Below are 26,110 nucleotides of genomic sequence, written 5' to 3'. Positions count from 1 at the left end.
CCACTGGTTACTATTCTGTAAGAAAAGATGCATGCTTTTACTAGACCAGTTACTGTATGTGTGTGTTGATCTGATACATTTTGGGCCCCTTCTGTTTCAAAACTGCAGAGACGTATGTTCTATTTCCTATTGGTATGTAAAACTGGCTGTTTTATCCTTCTCCAGAGGCTGGAAGTGACTTCTCTATGTTCGAAGCATTGCGCGACACCATTTACTCAGAAGTAGCTACTCTCATCTCGCAGAATGAATGCCGTCCGCATTTTCTTATTGAGCTCTTCCATGAGCTGCAGCTTCTGAGCACAGATTATTTGAGACAAAAGGCACTTTTTGCTTTACAGGTAAAAACCTTTCTGAACAGATCAACGTGCATTTAGGTTTCTCCATGATTTCCATTTAATACATATTTTATACTCTGCCAGGATATTGTCACCAGGCGTCTGACTGAAAATACAGAGAAACTTGACTGCTCCAAGCCTGTGGATTCAGTGGGGTGGATGGCATCTAACTCTGAGCTTACACCAAGTGAAAGTCTAGCTACAACCGATGATGTATGTTATTACCTCATTTGTATCATTTAAGTGCAGACCAGTATTGCCCAAACACAAACTCCATTCTGCTTCATATTTCTTTCTCATAACGAGGGGTGTGGATTACATATAGTACGCAGGACTTTACTTGAAGAGTGAAATAGAGTATACATAGGTAGATTCTCACATGCACATTCATATGAATAATCCAAATGAAACATTCGTTAATGCCATCAGAAAGTTGGTGATTGTCATTAAAAATTTCATTTGATTTTCACTTTTACTTAACATTTGATTTTGGAATGAGTGGAGTTTTCCAAGCAAAAACCACATTCACAGTTTTCTATTTTCAAACATTGCTCCTTCTAATTTTTTTCATCACTTAGGTCGAAATTAGTCCATTCCACCGCATCAACAAGTAGGAAAATAGATGTTCCAAAATCGATATTGTTTGCCCTACTTAATCTGTTAACTTTAATCAAATAGAACTCTATTCTAGGTGGGAAAAAAACATCACGCAGAATTCAGGAGCCAGTCAGACCCATATATGAGCAAGCAACATGAAGTTAGGGAAAATTATCCAAGAAGTTATTTTCTTTCTGTTATGTTGTGGCTGCTTGGTTTGTAAAGTCCGCTCCAGGCCTTTGAGTTTTTGCTTTTTAAGTTAGACTGTTGGTATCCTGCTGCTCCTTTGCTGCTGGCTTTTTCTTTTATACATTTGTGATAGGATTGCTTAAAAGATATTCTCACAGTATACATTTAAAAAATCCTATCTATTTTGCAGTGTCAGCTAGGCAGGTGGTCGAATTTGAATTGCAAAGATGTATGTTTGGTCATAGTACTTTCATGTACATGAATGATTCTTCATTATATGCCACTGTGTATTTTATTGAAGTGTGACTTTTTTTCCTTTGTTTTGTTTTAGGAAATGTATGCAAAAGACTGCGAGGCACGCAATGTGGGTGAACAAAATGAGGCTGATAACATTAGCACTTTATCAACTTCTTCCAATTTTGAGCCTTTTGCAATAGATGACCTGGGTGAGTGTACACCATTTACCGAATTACTCTTTCAAATGCTTGTTCTTCCTGCCAGGTAACTGCAAATCTTATGATGGTGTTCACTTGTGGGCTTAAAGGAGTTTTCCAGGTTTAAAAAAAAAAAAGTGATGGGAATTTATCGAAAGTGGAGTGGACAGAATATTGAGCAGTTGTCTGTGGCAACCAACCAGATTCTGTCTTTAATTTTTAAAGTCTAACTGAACAAACTGAAGAGAGAAGCTGATTGGTCACTATGGGCAACTGCTCCAGATTCTGTCCCATTTTTGATAAATCTTCCTTCCATTGTCTTCTTCTTTTTTTTCTTTTTTTTTCAACCAAGATCTACAAGCTAGCAGCTTCATAATCTGTTTTCCTAATGGGTAGTTGTCCATTGTTATGTCCCTGTGCAGACATAAAAAATGGTCTGAAGTGGCAGTTTCTGTAGCACTATTTTAACTAATTTCAATTTGTGGCTTTCCCTCTGTATATAATTGTGGCCCCATTAATTTCCAGTGAGCAATCATTGCTGCCATTCAGAAATTGGGTAATGGTCACGGTTGGTCTGATGGGATGTGTAGTGTATTGCTGTTCCAATTTCTGCTGCAGCCATGATCAGCCAAAATTGTTGTGGCCAAGCTGACAGCATAGATTTGCCTTGTATTTCACTTACAAAAACAAAAAGACATAAACAGCGCTCTCGGATGGGGGCCCTAAGAACGGAAGGCTAACTAAAAAGCATGCAGACCTGGGGAACAGGAGGAGAACCTGTGAATGTAAAATGACAAAGGGCGCAAAGACAATGGAGCACTAGCTAACTTGGCAAACCATGGCAGAAAAATTAACTGTGTGAGCACTTACATGTAGATCCTGGGACCACAGGATGGACGGCCTGTGTGGAGGATCGAGACACCCGTGGTGTGTGCCCAAATCTGGCTGGTGTACTGCCTGGAGACGTTCGTCCACAGAAGGGAGGGAAGGCTGTGGGCGAGCTCGCTTTATTTGTCCCCCATGATTAAGGGCAATAAAGAGTGTGCCCCATGATGAGGAAGGAATAAAAAAAGAACAGTCCTACAATGCATTTTTCATTTATTCACTTTTAATTATTTCCTTTTCCTTCTTTTAATACAATTTTTAATGTTTTTTAACCAAAGTACCCTTTTAAACAAAGCACCCTTTTTAATGTATGACTTTTCTTATACAATTAAATCAAATAAAGTGAGCTTTTTCCATTGTTCTCCCCCCTCTCAATCAGTCTGTCATGGCCCCAGCGCACACTGAGCCTTTTAATACATGCCCTTGTCCAGCAACCCTGTCCTCAGTTTTAAAGCGCTGTATTGCCGCTTATTGCTTTTAGCTCCGCCCACCTGTCACTTTGAAACCGGCGGATTCCCGCCACGGCCATATCGTTCTATCCAAGCTTGAAAAAGAGGTGATAACTCGAAACGCGTTGCTCTCCTTCCCGTAACAACCTTCATCTCATCACAGATCTGACCGTCTGTCGACAATTCCATATACCGGCTCCCCGCACACTGCTCCAGTCTGATCCGACAGAGACCGAGCACTGACATTCACAGCCGCGGCCGCAGCAGCTCAGCCTGCACCCGACACCGCTGAGTCTCCCTTACACTGCTCAGATCCCGCATTCACATAGCGGTGTCACGGATTGAGTCCCCTCTCCTCGCCCACAGCCTTCCCTCCCTTCTGTGGACGAACGTCTCCAGGCAGTACACCAGCCAGATTCGGGCACACACCACGGGTGTCCCAATCCTCCACACAGGCCGTCCATCCTGTGGTCCCAGGATCTACATGTAAGTGCTCACACAGTTATTTTTCTGCCATGGTTTGCCGAGTTAGCTAGTGCTCCATTGTCTTTGTGTCCCTTTGTCCGTGTATTTCACTTGCAAACTTTTCCTGCAAATGAATTTGGGATTTTGTATACTGTATCAGAGAATATTGCATAATGCTGGTGAACCCCTTTAAAGAATTTTTGTATAAAGCAAATGTCATGCCTTTGTTTGCAGGTAACACTGTGATTCATTTAGATCAAGCACTGGCCAGAATGAGGGAGTACGAGCGCATGAAAATTGAGGCTGAAAAGAGTTTAGATGCTGAATGCTGCAGTAAGCTTAACAATGCTGCTTCTAATGTAGAAGGTAACTACTAAACCCAAAATGCCTTACTGTACCTGACAAGCCGCTTACATGAACTAATTGTAGATAACACAAGAAAACTGCCTGTAACTTGGATCTTTTTTTAGATTTTCCATTTTGTTTAATGTCCTTTCTATTTAATTGTTTTCATAACATTATAAATGTCTTAATACTTTTACATCGAAAAATGATCAAGTGTAATGTGACTTAAATTGTATCTAAATCTTTTTCTGTTTGTCTTTCAGAATATACATTGATAGGGCTTTTGGATATGTTAGTATTCTTATAGCATATAGTATTTTTGGTACAAAGCTTTTTGTGTTAATCTTTTTACTTCAATTTGATAAAATGTATGGCCCATTTTCCAAAGAAAATGAGAAGTTCTTTCCCTCCCTCATTTTAGGATTGCAGAAAGGGCCATTCATTTTTTTTTTTTTCTTCTGGCTGTTTATATACAGAGCCAGTGGTACATATATAATCCTATATACAGTATCTATTCTGATGATAAACATTCTGAATTTAGTTATTTATTCGCACCATGGCTTCTTAAAGTATGGCTTGCAAGGAGATAGTGACTAGTTTTCTGCATTGTGGTAATAATAAACCATCTTTGCACAAATCTTCGGTTTTAAAATATGATGTGCTTTGTATTTTAGTATGCTGCAAACCCATTGTAATTTATTCTGCTTTTATTATAAGAAGTCTCCAATGATGAAGAAGGAGAACACGGTAAACAATGCAGTGATGAAGGGTCTGCAGTCCCCTGTCCACATATTGATATTCAGCAGCTGGACCGGCAGATCAAGGCAATTATGAAGGAAGTCATCCCGTTCTTGAAGGTGTGCACATCAATGTGTTCTGTTCATTATTGTGAGGATACATTGTACTGTGTGGAATTATTTCTTCAGTTTGTATTGTGCGTTTTTAAAACCATTTACTGTTCAGATTTAATATTTTCGGAAATTCATATTGTAAGGTTTAATCTGCTCTTCTCTGAATGTAAAGTGCTATTTTATTGACCCCAACAGCTATATGCTGTAATAAGTTTTGAAACTGGAAAGTTTCTCCAGGAAAAATGAAAATTTTAAATGTGTAGTCTCTCCCATCCTCTGGAACTCTTTACCCCAACCTGTCCGTTTATCTCCCACTCCTGACTGCCTTCAGGCGATCCCTCAAGACACATCTCTTCAGGGAAACCTATCCCACCTCAAACTAACCACTCAACCATCACATTCTCAAACAATTCATCCCCACACAGCTACCTCCTCATGTATCACTTGCCCCTCCCTTTTAGATTGTCAGCCTTCACGGGCAGGACCCTCATTACCATCTTGTCTTGAATTGTATTGTAATCTTGATATTGTAAAGCGCCGCGAAAACTGTTGGCGCTATATAAATCCTGTATAATAATAATCCAAGTGGTAGTATGGAGCACTCATCAGCTTGCACAGCCTCCTAGCAAATGGAAGCAGAATGCTGTGGTATTGCCATACAAAGATTAGCTTGGGGTAGTGTTTTGATAGACCTGTACCTGACCTGGTCCCACCAGCAGTACATGTTTTGTAGGTAACTTCATATGATCTCAAATGGCATATTACATGCGTCATCAGTGAACTTTAGCTGCTGGTATATCTACAACATATGCAGTGTTGGTGGGACAGAATCAATAATGATAAACATGGGAATTTACCAAAATATCAGATTCCACCATAGGTTGGCACTGCAGGCAAACATTGTAATTGCAGATGATGGTACAAGAAAACTGTGACCTGCCGGAACAAAGATAGAAATGGTAATTACTGGGACAGAAAGACAAAACTAGCAATGAAAGTATCCCTTACTTTACTATAGGTTTTTGCGGAGGTTTTTAAAAAAAATTTTTTAACCTGCATGTGACACCAGGACAGGAAGTGAGTGGAAATCTCTGCAGTGGGTTCTGAGACATCAGTAAAAGCCTAAAATAAGGTTTCACGTCCCAGTCAATCTTTACAAAAAAAGAAAAAAGCTTTAGTTGGCCTTAGAGTCAATATTTCTTTCTTCAAGTTTTTGTAACAAAATAAGATTTGACATAATTGAGACAAAAACAAAGCTCCATTTTAGTGAAATATTTTAAGGCACCTGTGACTTTTATTTTGGAAGACTGCTGTTAGAGGAAGTACAACAGGTAAGGGCAGTACCCCCAACCCCCCTTTATTTACCATGGGTATTGGATGTAGTTTGCTTAGGGCAAAGAGTTGCTTGTTGATCTCCCTGTCTTATTATTCTTCTGCAGGAGCATATGGAGGAGGTCTGTTCTTCTCACCTTCTGACCTCCATCAGGAGAATGGTCCTCACTCTAACCCAGCAAAACGATGAAAGCAAAGAGTTTGTGAAGTTCTTCCACAAGCAGCTGGGCAGCATACTACAGGTGCTCAATATACACATTTCCTTTCTTTTTGTCTATTTTATTGCAGTTGGAAGTTGTGTTCCCATGTACAGTAACAAACAAAGATTGTCCAATAAAAGGACTAATGGTTGGTTTTTTTATTTTTATATATATTCCTCAATAGTTTAGGTCTATGACACTGTTGATTATTTGTTGTCTGGTGTGTAAGCTATACAAAAAAATTCAATTTTTAGGGAGGCCCTACACCGGTTTAGATGTTGCTAAGCATGATTGGTTGCCAGATTTGTGTTTTCCTCCCTGGGTGGGTGATAGGAACCTATTCCTTTTTCTACATGGAAAAAACAAAAAATGGAAATCTCCACAATGTAATAGGCACATGAGCCGGTGTTTTTTTCTTGACTGATAGTTATGTTCCAGTTATTGAAGGCCATGCCTGAGTTGCTTAGAAATATCAAGCTGTGAATTAGCTATTTTTCAGAGAGGCCTCTGCAATGTTTCGTTGTGTTTTTAAAAGTGTAACTTTAGTCAAAGCATTGCATTAGGTTACATTAAAGAGGAACTTCACTCATGCCCAATCATTCCCAGTTCATTCATTCTCCATTTACTGCTTAATTTTTATAAATGACCAACCTACTTGCAAGCCTAGTGAATCCTGCATTGTCCTTTTAAATTCACGATGCTCTTTTGATGCACATACTATCCCAAGCTGTCATCTTGGTTCTGTTTGTCATAAGGAGTGGGCTGTCCATCAGCGGTCATTTTGGTGTCACTCTTTCTTAAGTCGGCACGTTGTCATGGTCCGAGAGCCTGACAGCGGCCTGATCCCACCAGGTCAATATCCCCTCCTCTCTTTGCTGGCATCCGTCACCAATACCACAGACACACCACTACAAGATCACACCATGGACGTCGTAACACGTGCACAGCAGCCACACCGGGTGACACCCACCCCGGTGCTGCCTCTGACAGACCTCTTCAACATTGTGGGCTGTGTGATTTTACATTACAGTTGGTTCACATTTCTGTTGTGTGTGTGTGTATATATTGTGATCCATGACAATTTGTATTTCACATCTTATCTATTTTTTTTTTTCTTTCCTAGGATTCTCTGGAAAAGTTTAGCAACAAAAAGTTGAAGGATTGTGGAGAAGATCTCCTTGTTGAAATATCTGAAGTCTTGTTCAATGAGTTGGCTTTCTTCAGGCTGATGCAAGACCTGGACAACAATAGCAGCTCAGTGCAAAGCAGAGGCCAGCATAAGCCGAACACTGATGTTTTGCAGTCTCTCACCAAAAAGGTCGGTAACTGATTTGATTATGTTTTTAAGACAGAAAAATGTGTTAAATAATGTTACTTATGCGGTGTACTATTTTTAACTAAAAATTGTAATATAAAGTCCCATTGTCTGTTGTTATTGCCATCTGTTAACAAATCCCCTTCTATTGCTAATCATCTTGTCCCTTTGTGTGGGACGTGGGACAGGAGCCAGGTAACCAGTGCATTTTATAAGAACAAAAAAACAGCTGCTGTCTACTTTGGGCTTTTTTTTTTTCTTCCTTAAAATCTGCAAGCATTTGTCCATTCTTGATCCATACATCAAAGGGATTTTCTTCATTCTTGAAGACGGTGGAAAGCCGCCACTGAAGATTAGTAATTTTCCATGATTTGGTAAAAGGTGGTCACTGTCAGATAATGTCAGTAGGTTTTAAAATAATCAATATCTCAGCATCAGTTTCCCTAAAATAAATGTTAGGGATTTAAAATAATATTAATATTGCTTCCACATACATATGCCAAGTGAAAAAGGTAACAAAATATTCACACAATTCCGTTCATCATAAAATGACACCCATGGTGTCCAAATTAAGTGCCTCCAGTTATCACTAAAATGACAACAATCTAAGAATGTTTCACACATAATAACATTCTTCTGTATAATCAATAATAAAACATGAAAAACAAGTTCTTTTGGAGTAGGAGGTACTCTGCACCTGGTAAGGTTTAAAATGAAAATAACAGACTCCGTGATGGTTGAATTTAATATTACCGTCAACTACAGTTCTTCTTGATGCTTCCATAAAATATCAACCAATTTAATCAATATGCGATACAAAGACTCCGTTCGTTTATGATTATTCCAATAGCAAATATGAAAAACGTATTAAACAATCATATAACAACTCTTCCCCAGATTAAGCTTACACCACCTGCATCTATTCATTAATAGGGAAAACAGTGGCGAGATTCACATTGGTCCGGCATAATCATTAAGGAGATGGATGAAGGACTAGAAATGGAATTGTCAATATTCCAAAGTAACCCTGCTCAAATCTTCTCCTGTAGGAAGAAGCTAAGGACTGGCGTCGTTCTGACCTTATGTTTCAATGGGAACAGTTACTCAATTAGCTCATTTCAATTGAAATGGACACTCAACAAAAATACAATATTAATATATCCTTAGTTAGTTAGCAAAATGATACATTACCACCACCATTCAAAGTTGAGCAGAGATTTGATGATAGGCTTTATGGCCTGATGGTTGCAAAAGTCTGGCCTATTCTTATGATGTGATGATAGAGGGTTGATGGGACAAGCGGCATCCCCTCCATCAATTCTTCGTTTTTCAAACCTTATTTATTCTAGGTCTTTCCCTTTATCTTGAGAACTGCTATGGGAGTTCCTGTGGGCTGCTTTTAGCATCTGATTGGCATATTTACCTATAGATGAAATAGGTCTATGCACAATCAATAATACCTGCTCTGCAGGTGGTGCTCTGGTACGACCAATCCTGATTTTACATTTTCTAAAGTGATTAGGAAGATAAATCAATTTATATATAAAGTGATTGGTGTATCAGGATAATCTGAATGATCATGCCCTCATTTATATGCTATATTAAAAAGGTTGTTTTATATTAATCTTAGCTATATTATGAGGTATAAGGTATTATTTTTTACTCTGATGAATCTTTCAATATTCTATTCCTAACTGATTATTTGTAACAATTTAATAATAAAATGACCCTTATTTAATTATCGAATCTCTGGTGGTGGTAAGTTTGTTAAATCGTGATAAACTTATCAAAAAGAACTAGCATGGTAGTAAGATACAAAATAATATCAACCTTCATATAAGTTGTGAAATCAATTACTTGTCACTAATATTACATTTTTGTCTAGATTCGAATGCGTACATCTAAATATCTGATTATTTTAGGTGGTTGACTGAGATAACAAATTCTGTATAGTTACTTGTGTGTCAGTTTCTAATAAACAGACCTTTTCTCCTTTTAATGATATAAGAGAATATATACGAAGTTTATTGGTATTCTTCTATTTAGTCCTTCAAATATTTTGAGACCTAGAAAGTCTTTTTAATTATATAAAACATTTTAATTCACCCCAGTGACATTATTATTCTTAAGATTTCTACCAGGTCACTTCCTAGAACATCTGTCCAAATAGTCATGTTATATGTTGAAGCAAAACTCAAGTGTCTAGTGTAATCATTTACAAACCAGACAAAGACGGTGTTGATTGTGGTAAATAAACTGTTTAGCACCCAGAGACCTATACCTAAGATAAGATAGTGCTGTCAGTACTTGGCAGATATCTGAGGTGTATTCCATTGCCTTCTGCCAGGCCAGTGTCCACACCCTTTATTTTGTTTTCTAGTTATACACTTTCAGACAAGGTTCTTTTGAGTTTGAGATTAACTTTGTGAAATGATGTTATAAGGTTCATACAAATTTTATATCAAAAGTTGTGGCATCACCAGGACAGGAAGTAAGGTCAAAAATTACCAAGAGGGAGACGCAGGTAGCAAGAAAAAAAAATTTAAATGATTTAACCCTTTCTGCACTATTCAAAATTAACTTTTTGGACTGAAGTTGCATTGTTTCACAGGCTGTATTAAGTTTATGTGGAATTGTCCCATAGGCACGGAAAATGTTGGATGGTGTAGAAAGCTCGGACTCCAGAGAGAGTGACGATGAAGACAAGGTATACATGTTTTTATTTGAAGTTTTTTGGGGGTATTTTTTTTTTTTTTAGACTCAGTTGACAGAGTCCACATTCTGCAGGGACAGTCGTCTTCATTGTGGAATTCTTACCCTCCGCACTATTTGTGTTTTATGTGGTACAGTACACAAATAATAAACAAACTTTACATTGCACTTTATCAAATGCCCTGGCAATAGGTCATCTCTGTAGGTGTACATTTTGCACTTGTGTGCGGGTGCCCATCGTATATTCATTAAATGTACTTATGAATACATGTATATTCAGTGGATTTATGTGGCAGATGTGTTTGAATAACTGATGTGTAATACATTAGAGCTACAGTAATGCTTACAATCTAGTCCATTAAAGCCACAGAGACTGATATGTCTTTTCAGGTTTAGAGCATTTTGCCTTACTGTGTTTATAACACCTGTAAGGGCCCGTTCACACCTGCAAGGTTTTCCTGGACAATTTTTACTGCCAAGTACAAATTCCTTCTTGCTTGACTGTTCACATATATGCATCAACCTTGAATGTATAACATTTTGCATTAACCATCTTGAAGTACGGTCTAAAAAGTAACCATAGTATATTAGTTTTCTTAGGTAAATGTTAAATAGTGTACATCAATAGTCAACATTGACTACTTGCAGCCAGCAAGTTAGGAGTGTAAGAAAATTCTCAGAAAGCTGATATCTGCTATACTGTGGCTAGCTCTGAATAACATGTATATATAGAGAGGATCCATCTAGGTGACTTTGTGGGTTTTTTTTTTTTGACGTCACAGTGAGCCCCTGTAGCCGAGTTGGTCATGTGGCACTATCCAGGGAATAGTCACTGTAGTGCCTGGTATTGCTATAAATTGGAGTAGTCACAGCATTAGGGCTCTTTGAAAATACAACTTGGATATAAGTGGCCCTTACAATGAGTTACAAAACTAAAATTGTTTTGGTGGCTAGAGAAGATCATAAAAACTATGCTCCTGGAATACATTATTAGGATACTCCTGTGGTGTTTGAAGGAGTTCTGCAGATGTTTGAAGACTTACTGAGGAATGTGGATCAATTTAGAGCAGTATTGTGTACAATAGATTCTCAAGCATACCGGTAGTAGTAGTAGTAAATAGATTGAATGGGACACCGTGTTTATATGGACAATGACAAAAGACGGCTAAGATAATGGGATGTCATGCCTGGTTATGCAGTACATGTAAACATGCCACTATTTAGTGGCTCTGATTTAATTGCCTTATTTCTCTCCCGTTCATTGAAGGACACAGGGATTGATTCCGGTTCCCTCCTCGGAGAGGTTCAGAGGATTTTACTTAAACCTGTTTACGGTGCCAAAGAAGGATTTACATGATCTCCGATCTGTTCCCTGTGTCCTTCAATGAACGGAGAGAAAAGGATTTTACGGTGAGTACCAAAATCCTATTTTTTGTTTATTTTACCATTATCCTGTTCCTAGGACAAGGATGAAACCGAGACCTCCGCAAAATCACAAAACAAACGTATTGATGTGTCTGAAGCTCGCAGTGGGAGATCTGACATTTCAGAGGAAGAGGATGGAAATGAGAACATTCCTGTGTCCATCAGTATGAATTTTAATGTTTTATTGGCTTTTTGTTGTTTATACTCAATTTCTTTGCCGTCTTCTAAATCAGAAGCACCTGTTGCTCATGTCTCTTGTTCAGTGCATAGTCCTTTATGGATTTTCAATAGCACTTTACCGAGCACGGTTAGTTTGTAAATTGTTTTTAAAATTATTAAAACTTTCAACTCCAGATCTTTATAAGCATTGTGTAAACAATCATTGTAGGCAGTATCACTCTTTAGCTTCCCATTTTTGTAAGAAAACAAGTGCAGTGATTTGTAGCATTCATTCCCTTATATTAACATGCAAGCAGGTGTAAAAATCACACATCTCTCTAGTAAGGTCACAGCAGACATGTTTGATCTATTGTCAACTATAGCACCTTGAATCACATTTATAGAATGCCCCAGACTTGTCGGCCGGTAGCTGTTGGTTGGGCGGGGGGGGCGGCGGCCGGACTGAGTATTTGGGCTAGTTAGAAAGCCTGCCATAATTGTTGTTCCTTCCGTAGTAAGTCTTTGCTGACCTCCAACTCTCCGCTCCATTGACATAACCTTCTAAAGACACAAGAACCAACCTTTAGGATCCTGCTCACAATAGATATATATATATATATATATATGTATGTATGTGTGTGTGTATTGGTGTGTTGCAGTGTCCTTCATTTTTAATGGCACCCCAAATTATCCGTGCTGCTAATGCATGCACTGTACTAGTGTAAATGGGCCCTCAAAAACACTGACCTACATGCACAACGACAGACACATTCTCCCACACACACCAAAAAGTGTAAGCAACGCATGTATGGATGGATGGAGCTCCCTCACGGCCATAGCCCCATCCCACCTCAAGCTGACGCTTGGCGCTGGGCAGTATATTTTGAATGGCTGCTTGGTGAGAGAACTGACGGTGCTGTGCTAGGGGGAGGCTGAGGAGCCTCTCACCTAGAAAAGTGGAAGGCATGTGGCGACCCACTGAAAATGGGGTCGTGACCCACCAGTTGAGAACCAATGCTCTAAAGGTTATTGAAACACTGTAGATGCCATTCACTGAGGTCAAATGGATTGTGAATGCTAGACAGGCTGCTCTCTAAGCTACATATCTCCCTACATTACTTCTATAAGGCCAAGTACACATGGCTATCGTCTCTCCCTTGTCGTGTTTTGGGAAACAAAAGAATGAAGGATGCAGGTGATGGTAAACAAATGGGTCTGCAAAACTACATTTCTATCTCATCCATTGAGGAACTACTGCCTACAAAAGAGATTAAACACCAGCAAATAAAAACTGTAGACCAGCCCAGAATAACCCCTACTGCTTCCAGCATACCTCACTTTTTTGTTTTGTCCTATGCGAATGAACATCTTTTCTTCAGCTCTGCTGGGTTAAAGATTAACCTCATTTTTTGCTAGCAATTTTTTATTCTTCAGTCAAGACTCTTCTCTATTTCTGCTGCAGTTTTGTCCCTGAATGCAGCTATCCATTAAGGTTGTCCTCAGCCTCGCTTTTGGAGTACCACATCCAGACCACTGGGCATTTGGGGATAGACTGAAAGTTCCATGTGTCTCTTTGGACACTAGGTTATGTGCGGGGAGCTTTCCGGATCTCCGTTCTAGTAAAAGTTAGCTGTGAAGCGCTTTCCAAGTCCAGAGCCACTTGCATTGCATCAGTGCCTTCCTTGTCTCTGAAGCCTTACCCAGTCTTGCTTCTGTGGAAATCAAGGATGCTTTCCTATATGTTACCATCTATCCAGCACATCCGTGATTCCTATGCTTCTCTGTGGGGCACCTATACCAGTTAGTGGCCCTGCCCTTCAGCCTCTCTTCTGCACCACTGGTGTTTACCAAGGTGCTGGCTCCAGTATTCGCTCTTATGCACTTTCCTGGGACCCCCATTGTGGGATACTTGCATGATCTTGTGTTGAGGGAACAGTTGACAAGGGCTCTGTTGAATGCGTCTCTATCCAGATGTTTCTGACTCTCTGCTTTTGCATGAGAGTCCTGGGCATGATGGTAGTCTTTCACCGTCAGTTTTCCAGCACTGCATTATTTATTTGTGGGACATGTCGGTCTGGTCTCCAGACAGAACGATTCAGACCAAGTTGGTTTGATGGCTCAGGAATCCAGTTCTGGAGTCAGGGGAGTCTTTACTATTTGTCTTTTTAGAAGATTCTCTTGATGGACACCAGCCAGCCAGGCCAGAGAAGAGTCCTGGGCAGCTTGTTGGTGCAGGAGACTTTTTCAGCCTTTAGACTTCAATCAGAACATTGTTCTTGCGTCCTTCTGTCTGGCTCTAGTTCACCAGATGGAAATTTCCCACCATTCTTTGGCCGTAATTTGGGCTGTACGGGTATCTTTCAGCCACAACTTCTTTCAGAAAGACAGATTCCCTTTTTTTTTTTTATTACAGATGCTGCCAGAAAATGTGTCCATATAGCAAGGACAGTAAGATTGGGGGAAAGAGCTAGATGATGCTGAATGTCCTCCAGCCCAGAAATTATGCACGCTCTATCTGATTTTCTACAGCTTCTAGTGTTAACAAGCATATCAATGTTTGTGTTTCTTTATGGTGACAGGTCTATCCAAATCAGAAACACAGGCATTGACTAACTATGGAAGTGGAGAAGATGAGAATGAGGAGGAGGAGGAGAATTATGAGTTTGAAGCTCGTCCTGTGGATGTAGAGACATCCCTGGAAGCCAATGCTGAAACCACTGATGAAAATGCAAAGGAACAGGTGTGTATATTGTAAATTCTGGTCATGTTACTGTGCAGTGCCTTGCATTGTGTTCTGTATCCAGGTAACTGATTTTATTTAACATTTTGTAGGTTTTGAGAAATCCTATTAATGAAGCAGAGAGTGAAAACTTGGCAGAACACTGCATAAAAGAAGCAGGTAAGGTCCATATTCTGATCATCCTGATGGTGCTACATATATATCTTATGCTTGAGATAAGAAGACTGCACATATTTAGGTACTTTTTAACATTATACAAAATTAACTAACCATTACAAAAGTTTCTGTAATCCTTTTTATTTTTGTTGGATGTTAAAACGAGAGCATTGCAGTGTTGCACAGATGCTTCTTCCCTTTCTTTGCCTTTTGTGTATGTATTTTCAAGGAAAGATGTCTGCTTCTGTGTAGTGGCGGGAGACCTAGTGAAGAAGGCAGAGCTGGGGAAGGGATGGGGCTTGGGAAGGGGGGTATAATTGCACTTGCATTCAGCACATTCAGCCAATCCGCAATGATGAGGGTAGGAGGAATGCTGAGATTTGGCCTATCCACAATGAGGAAGTTATGAGAAATGCTCTGCATCAGCTAATCCGTAAGAGGAGGAGGTGCTCACCACTGAGCAAGTCAATGTGGAAATAGCAGGCTCTGAGAAGGGACAGCGAGGATAGGCCCACAGAACAATACATAAGACTTCAGACTCTCCTATCCTGAAAGTCTGGATAGCAGATGCTGCTTTGGTGAGGATGCACACCCAGAAAAGTGTTCATGGGGAGAATATTTGTAGACACTAAACAGTTGTTCTGAACACTCTCTTAAATTCAGATGGTAACAACAGTCACAATAAATACACTGCCAGGCAGTGTTTAAAACTACCGGTGCCTATTTAAAAGCAGAATATACTTTTTATTTGAGTATTGGTTACCTCCATTAGGTTTCCCATTGTTCTTGCACTAACAGCAAGGCTAATCTGCAGTCTAAGACTTAATACCTGTGATACTTTGTACTATGCTCTCAATCAACATGACACATTACAAGAGGTGGACACAAAGCATTGAAACGTTGCATCAAATCATGGCAGACAAAACATGAAAAGCTCATCGGTGCTGTCAGAATTAGTGGATTCTGTCTGCATTTATCTCCAGCAGACAGACTCTTAAATACTGATGCCTTGTACCATTCTATCTGATCATAATCTCTATAGTATACCAGCCCATATCATCTTTTTTATTTCATAAAATACTTTTTGTGTTTTACTTTAGAAGACATACATAAGGTAGAGGAGAACCAGAATCCACTTGATATTTCAGCTGACAATACTTTGGCTTCATTGCACTTACAAGGAGGTGACATGTCGGCATCAGTGGACAGGGATGCGAAGTCATCACAGGCGTCAGCAGAGAGCTCTGGACCTGGCAGTCCTGCCACTGACTCCCCTGTGCTAGTTAATGAATTTGTAAGTTGATTTTATTGTTGCCAATGTGTAATTGTTCATATGATCAGTATATTTTCTATATATATATATTTATTTAAGATTTGGTGGCATCTTGAATTGTTGACAGCAGCACAAAGTTTATGTTAAAACTTGCTGTTAGGCTATTTTGGAAACAATCTTGTGAGGGTTGTGGGCTGCGCTCTGCGGACCCCTCTAGATACCCTCTTTGTGCGGCCTGAATGCCTGCGCTGTTTTGGCTGTCGCCCGTGCGCCCCTCTGGGGCTTCAGGGGGGTGGGTGGTACCGCATTGTCCCTGGAATCGTTTTCTTCTGTCAATTTATGGGTTTGTGACGCGCATGGAGCGCGCCTTGACGCAGCGCCCACCTAGGAAGCGGGCCCTGCTTTTGCCGTCCCCTGCCTTGGGATGACCCTTAAAATTGAGGATGTTGCCAGCACTTCCTCGCTGCCGCACGTGCAGTTTGGGACGCACAAGAGCAGGCGTTCCGCCAAGGTGTTTCCTTACATCTCCTTTTTTTGATGAATTCATTTATAAGGAGTGGAAACGGCCTTCCAAGTCCCTTGCGGCGGTTCCGAAGCGGTTCTCGGTTCGCTACCCCTTCGAGGAGGACTTTGTGTCTAAGTGGTCTTCCCCACCGGTGGTGGACCTGCCGGTCTCTCGTTTGAACAAGGCCACGGTTATTCCGGTGGAGGATTCTCCGTCCTTTAAGGATCCTTCTGATAGGAAGGCTGAGGCGCTTTTGCGGTCCCTGTACTCTGTCTCAGGCGCTCTCATGCGTCCGGTCTTGGCTTCGGCCTTGGTCTCTCAGACTCTAACTGAGTGGGCTAAAATGTTACATCAGGGTCTTGCGGAGGAGAACGTCTCCCCCGCCTTTGTGGAATTGGCGGACCAGTTGGTTCAGGGCCTTAGTTATGTCTGTAATTCGGCCTTGGATGCGGCACCCTTGGTGTCCAGGGTGTCGGTGTCAGCGGTGTCGCTTCGCCACTTGCTCTGGCTTAAGTGTTGGTCGGCGGACCAGGCTTCCAAGAAGGCTCTTAGAGAGTTGCCCTTTACTGGGGACCGTCTGTTTTGGTTCCACCTTGGATGAGATCATTAGGGATCTGACGGGGGTAAGAGTACCTTCCTTCCCCAGGCGCGCAAGAAGTAACAGCGCCGGAAGCCTGGGCCTACTTTCTCCGCTCACAAGCGGCTTTTTCGGCCGCCCTCCGACAGGGGCGGTAAGTCTTTAACAAACCCTCCTCTTCCCAATCTTCCAAGCGTCCGTGGCAGCCCAAGCCTGCCGGCAAGCCCCAATCCGCATGAAGGTCGGGCTCCGGGTCCCGGGGTGGGGGGGCCGTCTTCGGCTCTTTGCGGATTTTTGGCTGGCCCACGTCTCCGACTCTTGGGTCCGGGAGTTGGTTTCTTCGGGCTACAAGATCGAGTTTTCTGTCCCGTCAACCATTTCTTCCCGTCCAACACGCGGCTATCCCCTTTGCGGTTGGCGGATCTCCATCGCACGGCGAACCTTTGGTCCCAGGGGCTGATTGTGCCTGTTCCCTCCGCGGAAAGATTCCAAGGTTTTTATTCGAACCTGTTTACAGTGCCCAAGAAAGAGGGGGTGCGGCCCATCCTGGACCTCAAACGCTTGAACACCTTCGTGCGGGTCCCTCGTTTCCGGATGGAGTCCATCCGGTCCGTGGTGGCATGGCTCCGTCAAGGGGATCTGCTGGCCTCCATCGATATCTGGGATGCATACCTTCATGTACCCATTTGCGAGTCTCATCAGCGATATCTTTGTTTCGCGGTGGGGGAGGACCACTTTCAGTTTGTGGCGCTGCCCTTTGGGCTGGCGTCGGCCCCGCGTGTGTTCACCAAGGTGCTAGCCCCGATTCTGGCGCTGTTGCGTTGTCGGGGGGTTTCGATCGTGGAGTACCTGGACGATCTGCTCCTACGGGCAGAGTCGCATTCTTCCATGGTGACAGCTCTGGGGGTCACGGTGCGGTCCTTGGAGGAGTTCGGGTGGCTTCTGAATCTGCAAAAATCTTGTCTAGTGCCTTCACCACGTCTGGAGTATCTGGGTTTGGTTCTGGACACTGTCGCGGCCCGGGTCTTTCGTCCTCGGGACAAGCTCCTGGCGCTCCGTTCCAAGGTCCGGCTACTGAAGACTCGCCAGTGGTCGCCCATTCGAGTTTGCATGCAGGTCCTCGGTCTCATGGTGGCCTTGGACAGGGAGATTCGGATCTCTCGGGAGGCGAGGGCCTCCCTGCGGTGGTGGCTTCAATCTCCGGTCTTGGTGCGGGGGAAGTCTTTTCTTCCAGTGCATTGGCCGGTGGTCACCACGGACGCCAGCCGCTGGGGCAGGGTTCTTGGGCTCCTTGACCGTGCAGGGTCGTTGGCCGCCGGAGGAGGCCCGTCTGTCGATAAATGTTGGAACTTCCGGAGATTCGCCTTTCTCTCCTTCATTGGTCGGCCCGGCTCCAGGGTCTGGCGGTCCGGGTCCAGTCAGACAACGCCACTGCGGTGGCGTACATCAACCACCAGGGCGGCACATAAAGCGTGGCCGCGGGTCGAGAGGTGTTCGGGATTCTGTCCTGGGCAGAACATCGTGTTCTGGCTCTCTCGGCGGTCTACATCCCGGGAGTGGACAATTGGCAGCCGATTACCTCTGTGGACAATTGGTGGATCCGGGGGAGTGGTCTCTGCACCCGGAGGTTTTTCAGCAGCTCTGTCGTCGCTGGGGGACGCCGGAGGTGGATCTTCTGGCGTCTCGGTTCAACCGCAATGTGGACAGGTTTGTGGCCCGGGCCCTGGATCCCTGGGCGGAGGCTGTGGATGCCCTGGTGGCCCCTTGGGGTCATTACGATCTAATTTACGCCTTTCCTCCACTGTATCTGTTGCCTCGGCTGCTGCGTCGGATCGCGGTCGAGGGCATCACTGTCGTCCTCGTGGCCCCGGATTGGCCTCGGAGGGCGTGGTTCAGCTGGTGGTGGACGCCCCGTGGCGTCTGCCTCTGCGCCCCGATCTTCTGTTCCAGGGTCCTGTGTTCCATCCTTCTTACAGTCGCTGGCTTTGACGGCTTGGCTGTTGAGAGCCAGGTCCTGAAGGACCGGGGGTTGTCCGATGCGGTCTTTTCCACTATGCTCAGAGCGCGCAAAGCGGTTTCTAGAAAAGTTTACCGTCGCACGTGGAGGGCCTATTTTGCCTGGTGTGAGGCTGGGGCCCTGTCCCCACTTTTGTTCTCCATCAGCAGGCTCCTTGCCTTCCTGCAGCGCGGGGTGGCTCAGGGGCTGGCCTTGAGTACTGTGAAGGGTCGAATCTCTGCCTTGGCGGTGCTTTTCCAGCGGCCTTTGGCGTCTAATGCTCTGGTTCGCACCTTTGTTCAGGGGGGTGACACGCATTGCTCCCCCTGTCCGCTCGCCTTTGGCTCCGTGGGATCTGAATCTCGTGCTTTCGGTGTTGCAGGAATCCCCGTTTGAACCTCTTTGGGGGATTCCGCTTCTATCTTTGCCACAGAAGGTGGCCTTTCTGGTGGCCATCACTTCCGTTCGGCGGGTGTCAGAGTTGGCTGCTTTGTCCTGCAAGTCCCCGTTGCTGGTTTTGCATCGGGACGAGGTGGTTCTCCGTCCTCGGCCGGCGTGCCTGCCAAAGGTTGTGTCGGCATTCCATCTGAATGAGGACATTGTCTTACCTTCCCTGTGTCCGCAGCCGGTCCATAGAAGGAGCGTGCGCTCCACTGTTTGGATGTGGTTCGCGCTCTTCGTGTTTATTTGGAAGCTACGGCTTCTTTCCGCGGGACCGACTCCCTGTTCTTGTTCACGGATGGTCCTCGTAAGGTTCGGGCCGCGTCGGCGGCTGCCATCTCTAGGTGGATGCGTACTGTTGTGACTCAGGCGTACGCCGTTAAGGGGCGTGAGCCTCCATTTTTTGTCACTGTCCATTCTACTAGGGCTGTTGGGGCTTCCTGGGCTTTCCGCCACGGGGCCTCTGTTTCTCAGGTTTTGTAAGGCCACTCTTGGTCTTCTGTTCACAACTTTTGTTAAGTTCTACAAAGTGGACGTTTTAGCATTGGCGGATGCTGGTTTGGGGCGCAAAGTGTTGCAGGCGGCACTTTGAGGGGTCTTTTGGGTGTTTTGTTTGTTGTTGCCCATCCCTCAGTGTGTTACGGCTTGGTGACGTCCCTACCATTCAGGATCTCCGATCTGTTGCCTGTGTCCTTCAATGAACGGGAGAGAAAATAGGATTTTTTGTACTCACCATAAAATCCTTTTCTCTCCGTTCATTGAAGGACACAGGCCCCGCCCTCTTTATGGGGTGTACACTCCTAACTGCTTGTTACTAAACTGGAGACTTGTCAGCAGGTGGGGGGTTTGGCCACCGGCAGGGGCCGCCCCTAGGCTGTAATTGGTCTTTAGTTTTGTGCCTAGCGTCCTTCTCCTGCAGGTGGCGATATTACCCTACCATTCAGGATCTACGATCTGTTGCCTGTGTTCTTCAATGAACGGAGAGAAAAGGATTTTACGGTGAGTACAAAAATCCTATTATTTCCATGATCCCAGGAGTTCTGGCTCGTGTGTTAATGTGACTGTGTATAGACAAAACAATCACAGCAGATAAATATTGTCTAGTGGAACGTCGATCAGATAAGTTGGAAGATTGGGTGATCATTGCTTCAAGTCAGTGTCTCAGAAATTACTGAAGATCTCGTATGATATGCACTATTGGAAGTACATAAACATGCATGTTTAATTTGATAAATATTCCTTGGAAGTCTGATTATTCCTGCTGGAACATCCAGAGGTATTCTCCATGTACGAGTACAGAAAAGGTCACATCCCTATTTGTTATGGGAATCTGTATGGTCAGAATGCTCCAGCAGCCTTTGGGTTTGGTGCTATAAATGGCGCTCTGTGAATGTTTGGCTGTGTTGTAGCAATGAATTGTTGAAAGCAGTGAAGTCATTTCGCCATCCTTTGTACAGTCAGGATATTGCAGTGCATGTGCCCTGATGACATGGAGGATTTAGTCTGACTTCACTGTAAATATGTTTCGGTAGTAAAGTCAAAACTGACAAGAGGCCAGCAAGGTCTTGGGGGCAGAGTAAGAAGTTTGCCTTACGATAGATCCACCTAATGAATTAACACCTTTTTAATTCAAGATGCACACAATGAATGCTCTTTAGTGCTGTTATAAGCAATATGCTCTAAGCATGTCTCTAATATGTGTTTCTGGTTGGAAATAGGAAACTGGCTCTGGAAACTTGAGTCAGAAGTCTGATGAAGATGACTTTGTGAAAGTTGAAGATCTGCCTCTTAAACTTGCTTTGCCTAAGGTATTCAGTCAGTTTTTAAAACTTCAGAAGTGATACAGAAGTGATACATTTCACTCGAGATACATTTTGTATCTAGTGGTTGAAATGTATCATTTAACATCAGGCTCTCCAGCTGTCAAAACAAATAGCAGAGAGGTGAGTCACTGCTACCTCTCTGCTATCTTCAGCTGTCAGATACGGGATCGCTATTTAGCGAACCCGTATCTGAATGTAAAGGCTTCATTCTTTCATTAATGAAAGAAAGAAGCTTTTAAAAAAGCTTAACTATTTCATTAATGAATGTCTCAATAGTGAGGCATTAATTAATGACTGGAACTGCTGAGAATCAGCAGTTACCAGCATTACAGAGGCTAATATAACTCGGCACGTACAGTGTACGTGGCCAGTCATATAGCCACTTTGTGACGGGACGTACACTGTACGTCTCCCGTCACGAAGGGGTTAAATGTATGTTCTTTCAGGTTCAAACACTAATGTTTATTATCATTCCACAGGCAGAACTGATGGCTGAAATGGAAAATGAGCAGCTAAACAATAATCTCTGCAATGAAATTTTGAATGGACAAGGAAATGGTGTTGATGAGCTGGCAGGAGATGCTTTGTTACTGAAAGAGCCAGGTAAGTTCCCGACTGTTCACGTTATAATATTTCCATACCTGGCTGGTTCCTTACACTCAGTCATTTCCACTGTGACATGTATTGGTGGTGTAATGAAATTGGGCTATATGTGGACCAACCAGTTTCTTCTGATAATGTTCAAACTGCAATGCTACACATGATGCGACAATTAAAGGAGAACTATGAGGTGAATGCTTTTCACTCACCTCATAGTTCTAGCCGACCTGTGACAATGAGACTGTCACAGGTCGGCTCAGTAGATCGGGAGGTGAGCGAACACATACCGGGTTCGCTCACCTCTCGATCTGTCACGGCTCTCTGCCGTGACGGGAAGGGTTGGATTCCCTCCTCCCCGCTCCGATCTGCCAGCGCTGACTGGCGGAACGGACGGGGGAGGGGGCGGGTACAGCTGGCTCTGCCTCTAGATAGGCAGAGCCAGCTGTCACTCACGCAGCTGGGCGGATCCCGTCATCTAAGTCGGGATCCGCTGCGGCGTCTCAGTATACCGCGAGCTACCCTAAGCACAGTATACTGAGCTTAGGGTGACGGGAGGACGCTAGTTTGTGTCCTCCCATTACCCTAAGGAGAACTATGGGGAAAAACACTGACCCCATAGTTCTCTTTTAAGGCATCTGGTCTTGTGGGTTTTTTCTTTTTGTGACTTGTGCATCATCTGGTCTTTCGAGATGTGTGGGTACTCCTATTCATTAAATATACAGCAGATTTAAAAGATCCTTCATTCTATCTAAACAAAACTACAAATGCATATCCAACGCGTAAGATACAATGGGGGGGGATTTATCAAACTGGAGCAGACAGAATCTGGAGCAGTTGCCAATGGCAACCAATCAGCATCACTCTTCAGTTTGCTCAGTTGGGATTTGAAAATGAGAGATAGAAGCTGATTGGTTGCCATGCACAGTGCTCCAGATTTTGTCCCAATGTGTGTCCTGTTTCCAAAAACAAACTTTTTATGTGACAAACATTTATCCTTTGATGGATACAGTTCAAGTATACAGCAATTTAGAATCTTTTTATTCGGATATCTTTGTGTTAAAAAAAACATTCTCTTGGGAGAAACATAAGTAGTACCCACCAGTTGTGAGTAACATATGTGTGCATACTATTTCACACAGTATTTGTATGTTCTGATGGAGCAACTGTGTGGTGCTGACCAAAGTCGAGAATAAATCTGAGATTGTCAGCACTCCATGTGACAGATTGAAGTGGAGTCTATTTTCACTTCTCGTTTCAAAACCGCATAGTGGTTTGTTTTCTTGTTTTTTTTTTCCCCCCCCTTCAAATGATTTGCACAAAGGTGAGCAAATCTGACTTTACTTGCATGTCCCTGGAGATCTTAGACTCAGGCTTGTATATGTACAAAGTGGTTTTTACAGGTAAATTTATAAGGATTACGACTCCCTAAAATAATGCTAAAAAAACCCCAGAAAGGTTTGGAAAAAACAGTTATGTTTCTAAGAGCATGAAAAAGAGCCTATTGTACTGAACACACCCTGTAGGAAATATATGTATGAGAGTTTAAGACTTTCAACAGGTAAATGCCTATTTTTAGTGGAAAAAAAAAAAAGAAGGTTCCTTGTTTAGGCGATATTTGTTTGTGAGCTGAACATTTTTAGCAGATACTTAGAAGATAAACATAATGAATGCAGTTAAAGTATCTTAGAGAATTTATCAGAGGGATCCAGGAGTAAGCAGCTTTATAAAACACCACATGAGTACCTACCTTTATAAGCTATAAGATTTGCCCATATGATTACAAGCCTATCAATTAGATTCTGCAGCAGACTCAGGTACAGTTTGGTAAAGCTACTTGTTCTGGCCTGCAGCTCCCTGGATCACTGAGTAGGAGCAGTATATTGGGGCAACTTTACATATACAGTATATGTAGACAAGCTCATAGAGGATGAATCTATACCATGTCCGATCAGACTGCTTAACACTAGGGTTGATCACTGTGCCAGGATTATCTATGGTATCAAATCCTTCCTGAGATCAGTGATAGAACGAGCACCCTAAAAAGTTAGTTTTTTTTCTTTAAAGAGCCCCCTAAAGCAAGGCAACCAAATGGATAGGAACATAAATGACATTTGTGATGACAGACCCCCTGCTACATGGAACAATAACATCTGTTTGCTCAGTTTATTTAAAAGTGTTTAATGTGTAATTTGTTTTTTGTTGCAGAAAGTAATGGATCTCATTCTGGATGAAACAAAAAAGCAAAATCCACTGAATTTCAAAGTTTAAATCTGCACTATACCTTCTGAGTTTGTAATGAAATGTTAGGACACTGCCGTTTAGGTCCTGGTTTAAAAAAATAAAAAGGAACTGCCCGTGGCAGTACTGTTCTTGTTGGAAACCTCAGTTGATCCAAAAGTATAAACACTGTTCTCTATGTTCTCCTAATCATTCTTTGTATGACTTTTTGTAAATTCTGAATTGTTAGAATGATGTTCTAAATAAAGTTTGGCTTATCGTATTTTTTTTATTTATTATCCCCCTACAGTACCCGTGTCATGATGAGAAGTATGGGGGCTGTCATTCCTGAAAATACTAGTTGCCCATCTGTCTGGCTCCCATGATCTTAATTCAAACCTGTAACATGCATGCTGTAAAAAAATAAATAGAATTTCTTATATCTAAACATATTCTGAGTCAGTAGGTTAGGAAGCAATATAGACAGGTGGGGGGTCTAACCCTATCAGGAGAGGTCAGCAAAGGCAGCTTATATAAAGCACCTTGAGAGGTTCCTTTTCAAGCAGCATAAGGTTTAAAGCAAACAATCGCAGCCGGTTCAGATTTAGGGGGGTGCTGTCAGCCACAGAGACACAGGGAAGGGAACTGGCCATTCCCTGTTCACTCTGGCATGGCTCTTCGTTGCACTACCCAAAAGTGATTCCAGGTTGGACTCATAGAGCAGATTCTGCTCAGCAGAAAGTGTGCTGAATTAAGTTCTGTTCACTTAACAAAACAGTGTATACTAATGGACTGCTGGTTGGGTTCCTTGCATCTCTGTCACTGTCTCTCACACTGCAACAGTTTGTGTCACATTATCACTTTGCCTGCGGGAGAGACAACTGGAGAGCCATAACAGAGTTACGGGGAGCGATAGAGCTATCGGTAGCTGTAGAGCCCCACCAGGAATCGGGGCCTAACTGTGAGGACCAGTTCCTGGAGCCCAGAATCAAGGAAAGAATATGTCTGCTGCACATTTCCTAAATCACATTACTGAAGAGATCACACTAAGAGACATAGTGAATGGCATACTGCATAATGCAACATAGACATCCCTTGTGCAAAATGACATCATTGAAATTGGGGAGTCTTGTGTTGTATTGCATCATAAATAGGCATGGCAATGCTGACACCGCAAGGTTCTGTTTAAAGAGCGATGGGACACGTGCAACACAGGGAATCTATCATTAATTATTCTGATCCTGAGGAACACCTTGTTGGTTTGCTGGACCTAAGTCAGTTGGATGCTGAGTACATCACAACACAGATGCTGAAACATCTCTCAGATTGGACCAACAGTACTAACCTCATAATAAGAATAAGAGGTGGGGTGCAGGCATTGCTACAGAATGATTATTGTAACCGTGTATGTATGAAATATGTCAACCAATCGGCTTCTTCTGGCAGTTTTGCGTGCTATGCCAGCTCAGCCATGTATCCAACCTTTGTGTTATCAGGGTTACTCCACTCATTCTTTCATCGTCAATACATTACACGGCACTACAGTCATCTGTGAAAGGATTACTGGGTATATGGTGGACCAGTCACCAAGATGTGGCCAGGGGTGTGTTTTGAAAATCAGCATGCTGTCTTGGATCTTCTAAGATTTCAGAGAATAATGTTCGGATAGATACATGTACAGGAGCATCAGGACTATTACTACAGCTAAGCAAACAAGTTTTTGAAAATAGGCGCATTTCCTGCCTAGATTCTTGAAGCCTACTAATGCTGTTCTGCAAGCTCACCTGTAGAACTCTGCAGTGCTGGGGAGGATATTACTGCCTGTGTGCAGTCACTGAAAGATATGCGAGGAAATAGTTTATCTACTTTGTTTCAACAAACACATAATCCACCTGCAACAAAGACACCAACGACCAGGCAGCTCACAGATGGCGTTCTCTCTATTCTATTGTCGGACTGAGACCGATTCCTCCAAAACACACTAGGCTCAATTCACTAAATGTTATCGCATGCGGTCATATTGTCATGTGACCTTTCTCAGTAAAATATCCCATGCTATAAGAAAAGGGTGAGTTCATTAAAAGAAAAA

General features: G+C 42.8%; 1 protein-coding gene across 1 annotated transcript in view; it reads left to right on the top strand.

Annotated features, from left to right (window-relative positions):
- Positions 1-24,149, top strand: part of PCM1 (pericentriolar material 1) — an 88,655-nt gene extending 64,506 nt beyond the window's left edge. Inside the window, exons 24-38 of the mRNA XM_018554801.1 lie at positions 166-338; positions 420-548; positions 1,453-1,567; positions 3,589-3,720; positions 4,420-4,556; positions 5,990-6,124; positions 7,206-7,400; positions 10,042-10,104; positions 11,572-11,698; positions 14,273-14,433; positions 14,526-14,592; positions 15,690-15,883; positions 21,100-21,189; positions 21,684-21,807; positions 24,010-24,149. Coding sequence (XP_018410303.1) covers positions 166-338; positions 420-548; positions 1,453-1,567; positions 3,589-3,720; positions 4,420-4,556; positions 5,990-6,124; positions 7,206-7,400; positions 10,042-10,104; positions 11,572-11,698; positions 14,273-14,433; positions 14,526-14,592; positions 15,690-15,883; positions 21,100-21,189; positions 21,684-21,807; positions 24,010-24,035 — 1,868 coding nt within the window. The 3' untranslated portion in view covers positions 24,036-24,149. The remainder of the gene's footprint in view (positions 1-165; positions 339-419; positions 549-1,452; positions 1,568-3,588; positions 3,721-4,419; positions 4,557-5,989; positions 6,125-7,205; positions 7,401-10,041; positions 10,105-11,571; positions 11,699-14,272; positions 14,434-14,525; positions 14,593-15,689; positions 15,884-21,099; positions 21,190-21,683; positions 21,808-24,009) is intronic.
- Positions 24,150-26,110: the final 1,961 nt, after the last annotated feature.

Source organism: Nanorana parkeri, unplaced genomic scaffold (genome assembly GCF_000935625.1).
Source record: "Nanorana parkeri isolate BGI_ZX_2015 unplaced genomic scaffold, ASM93562v1 scaffold174, whole genome shotgun sequence".
Classification (NCBI taxonomy): domain Eukaryota; kingdom Metazoa; phylum Chordata; class Amphibia; order Anura; family Dicroglossidae; genus Nanorana; species Nanorana parkeri.
Note: the sequence above shows the minus strand (reverse complement) of the source record. Positions and strands in the feature narration are given on the sequence as shown.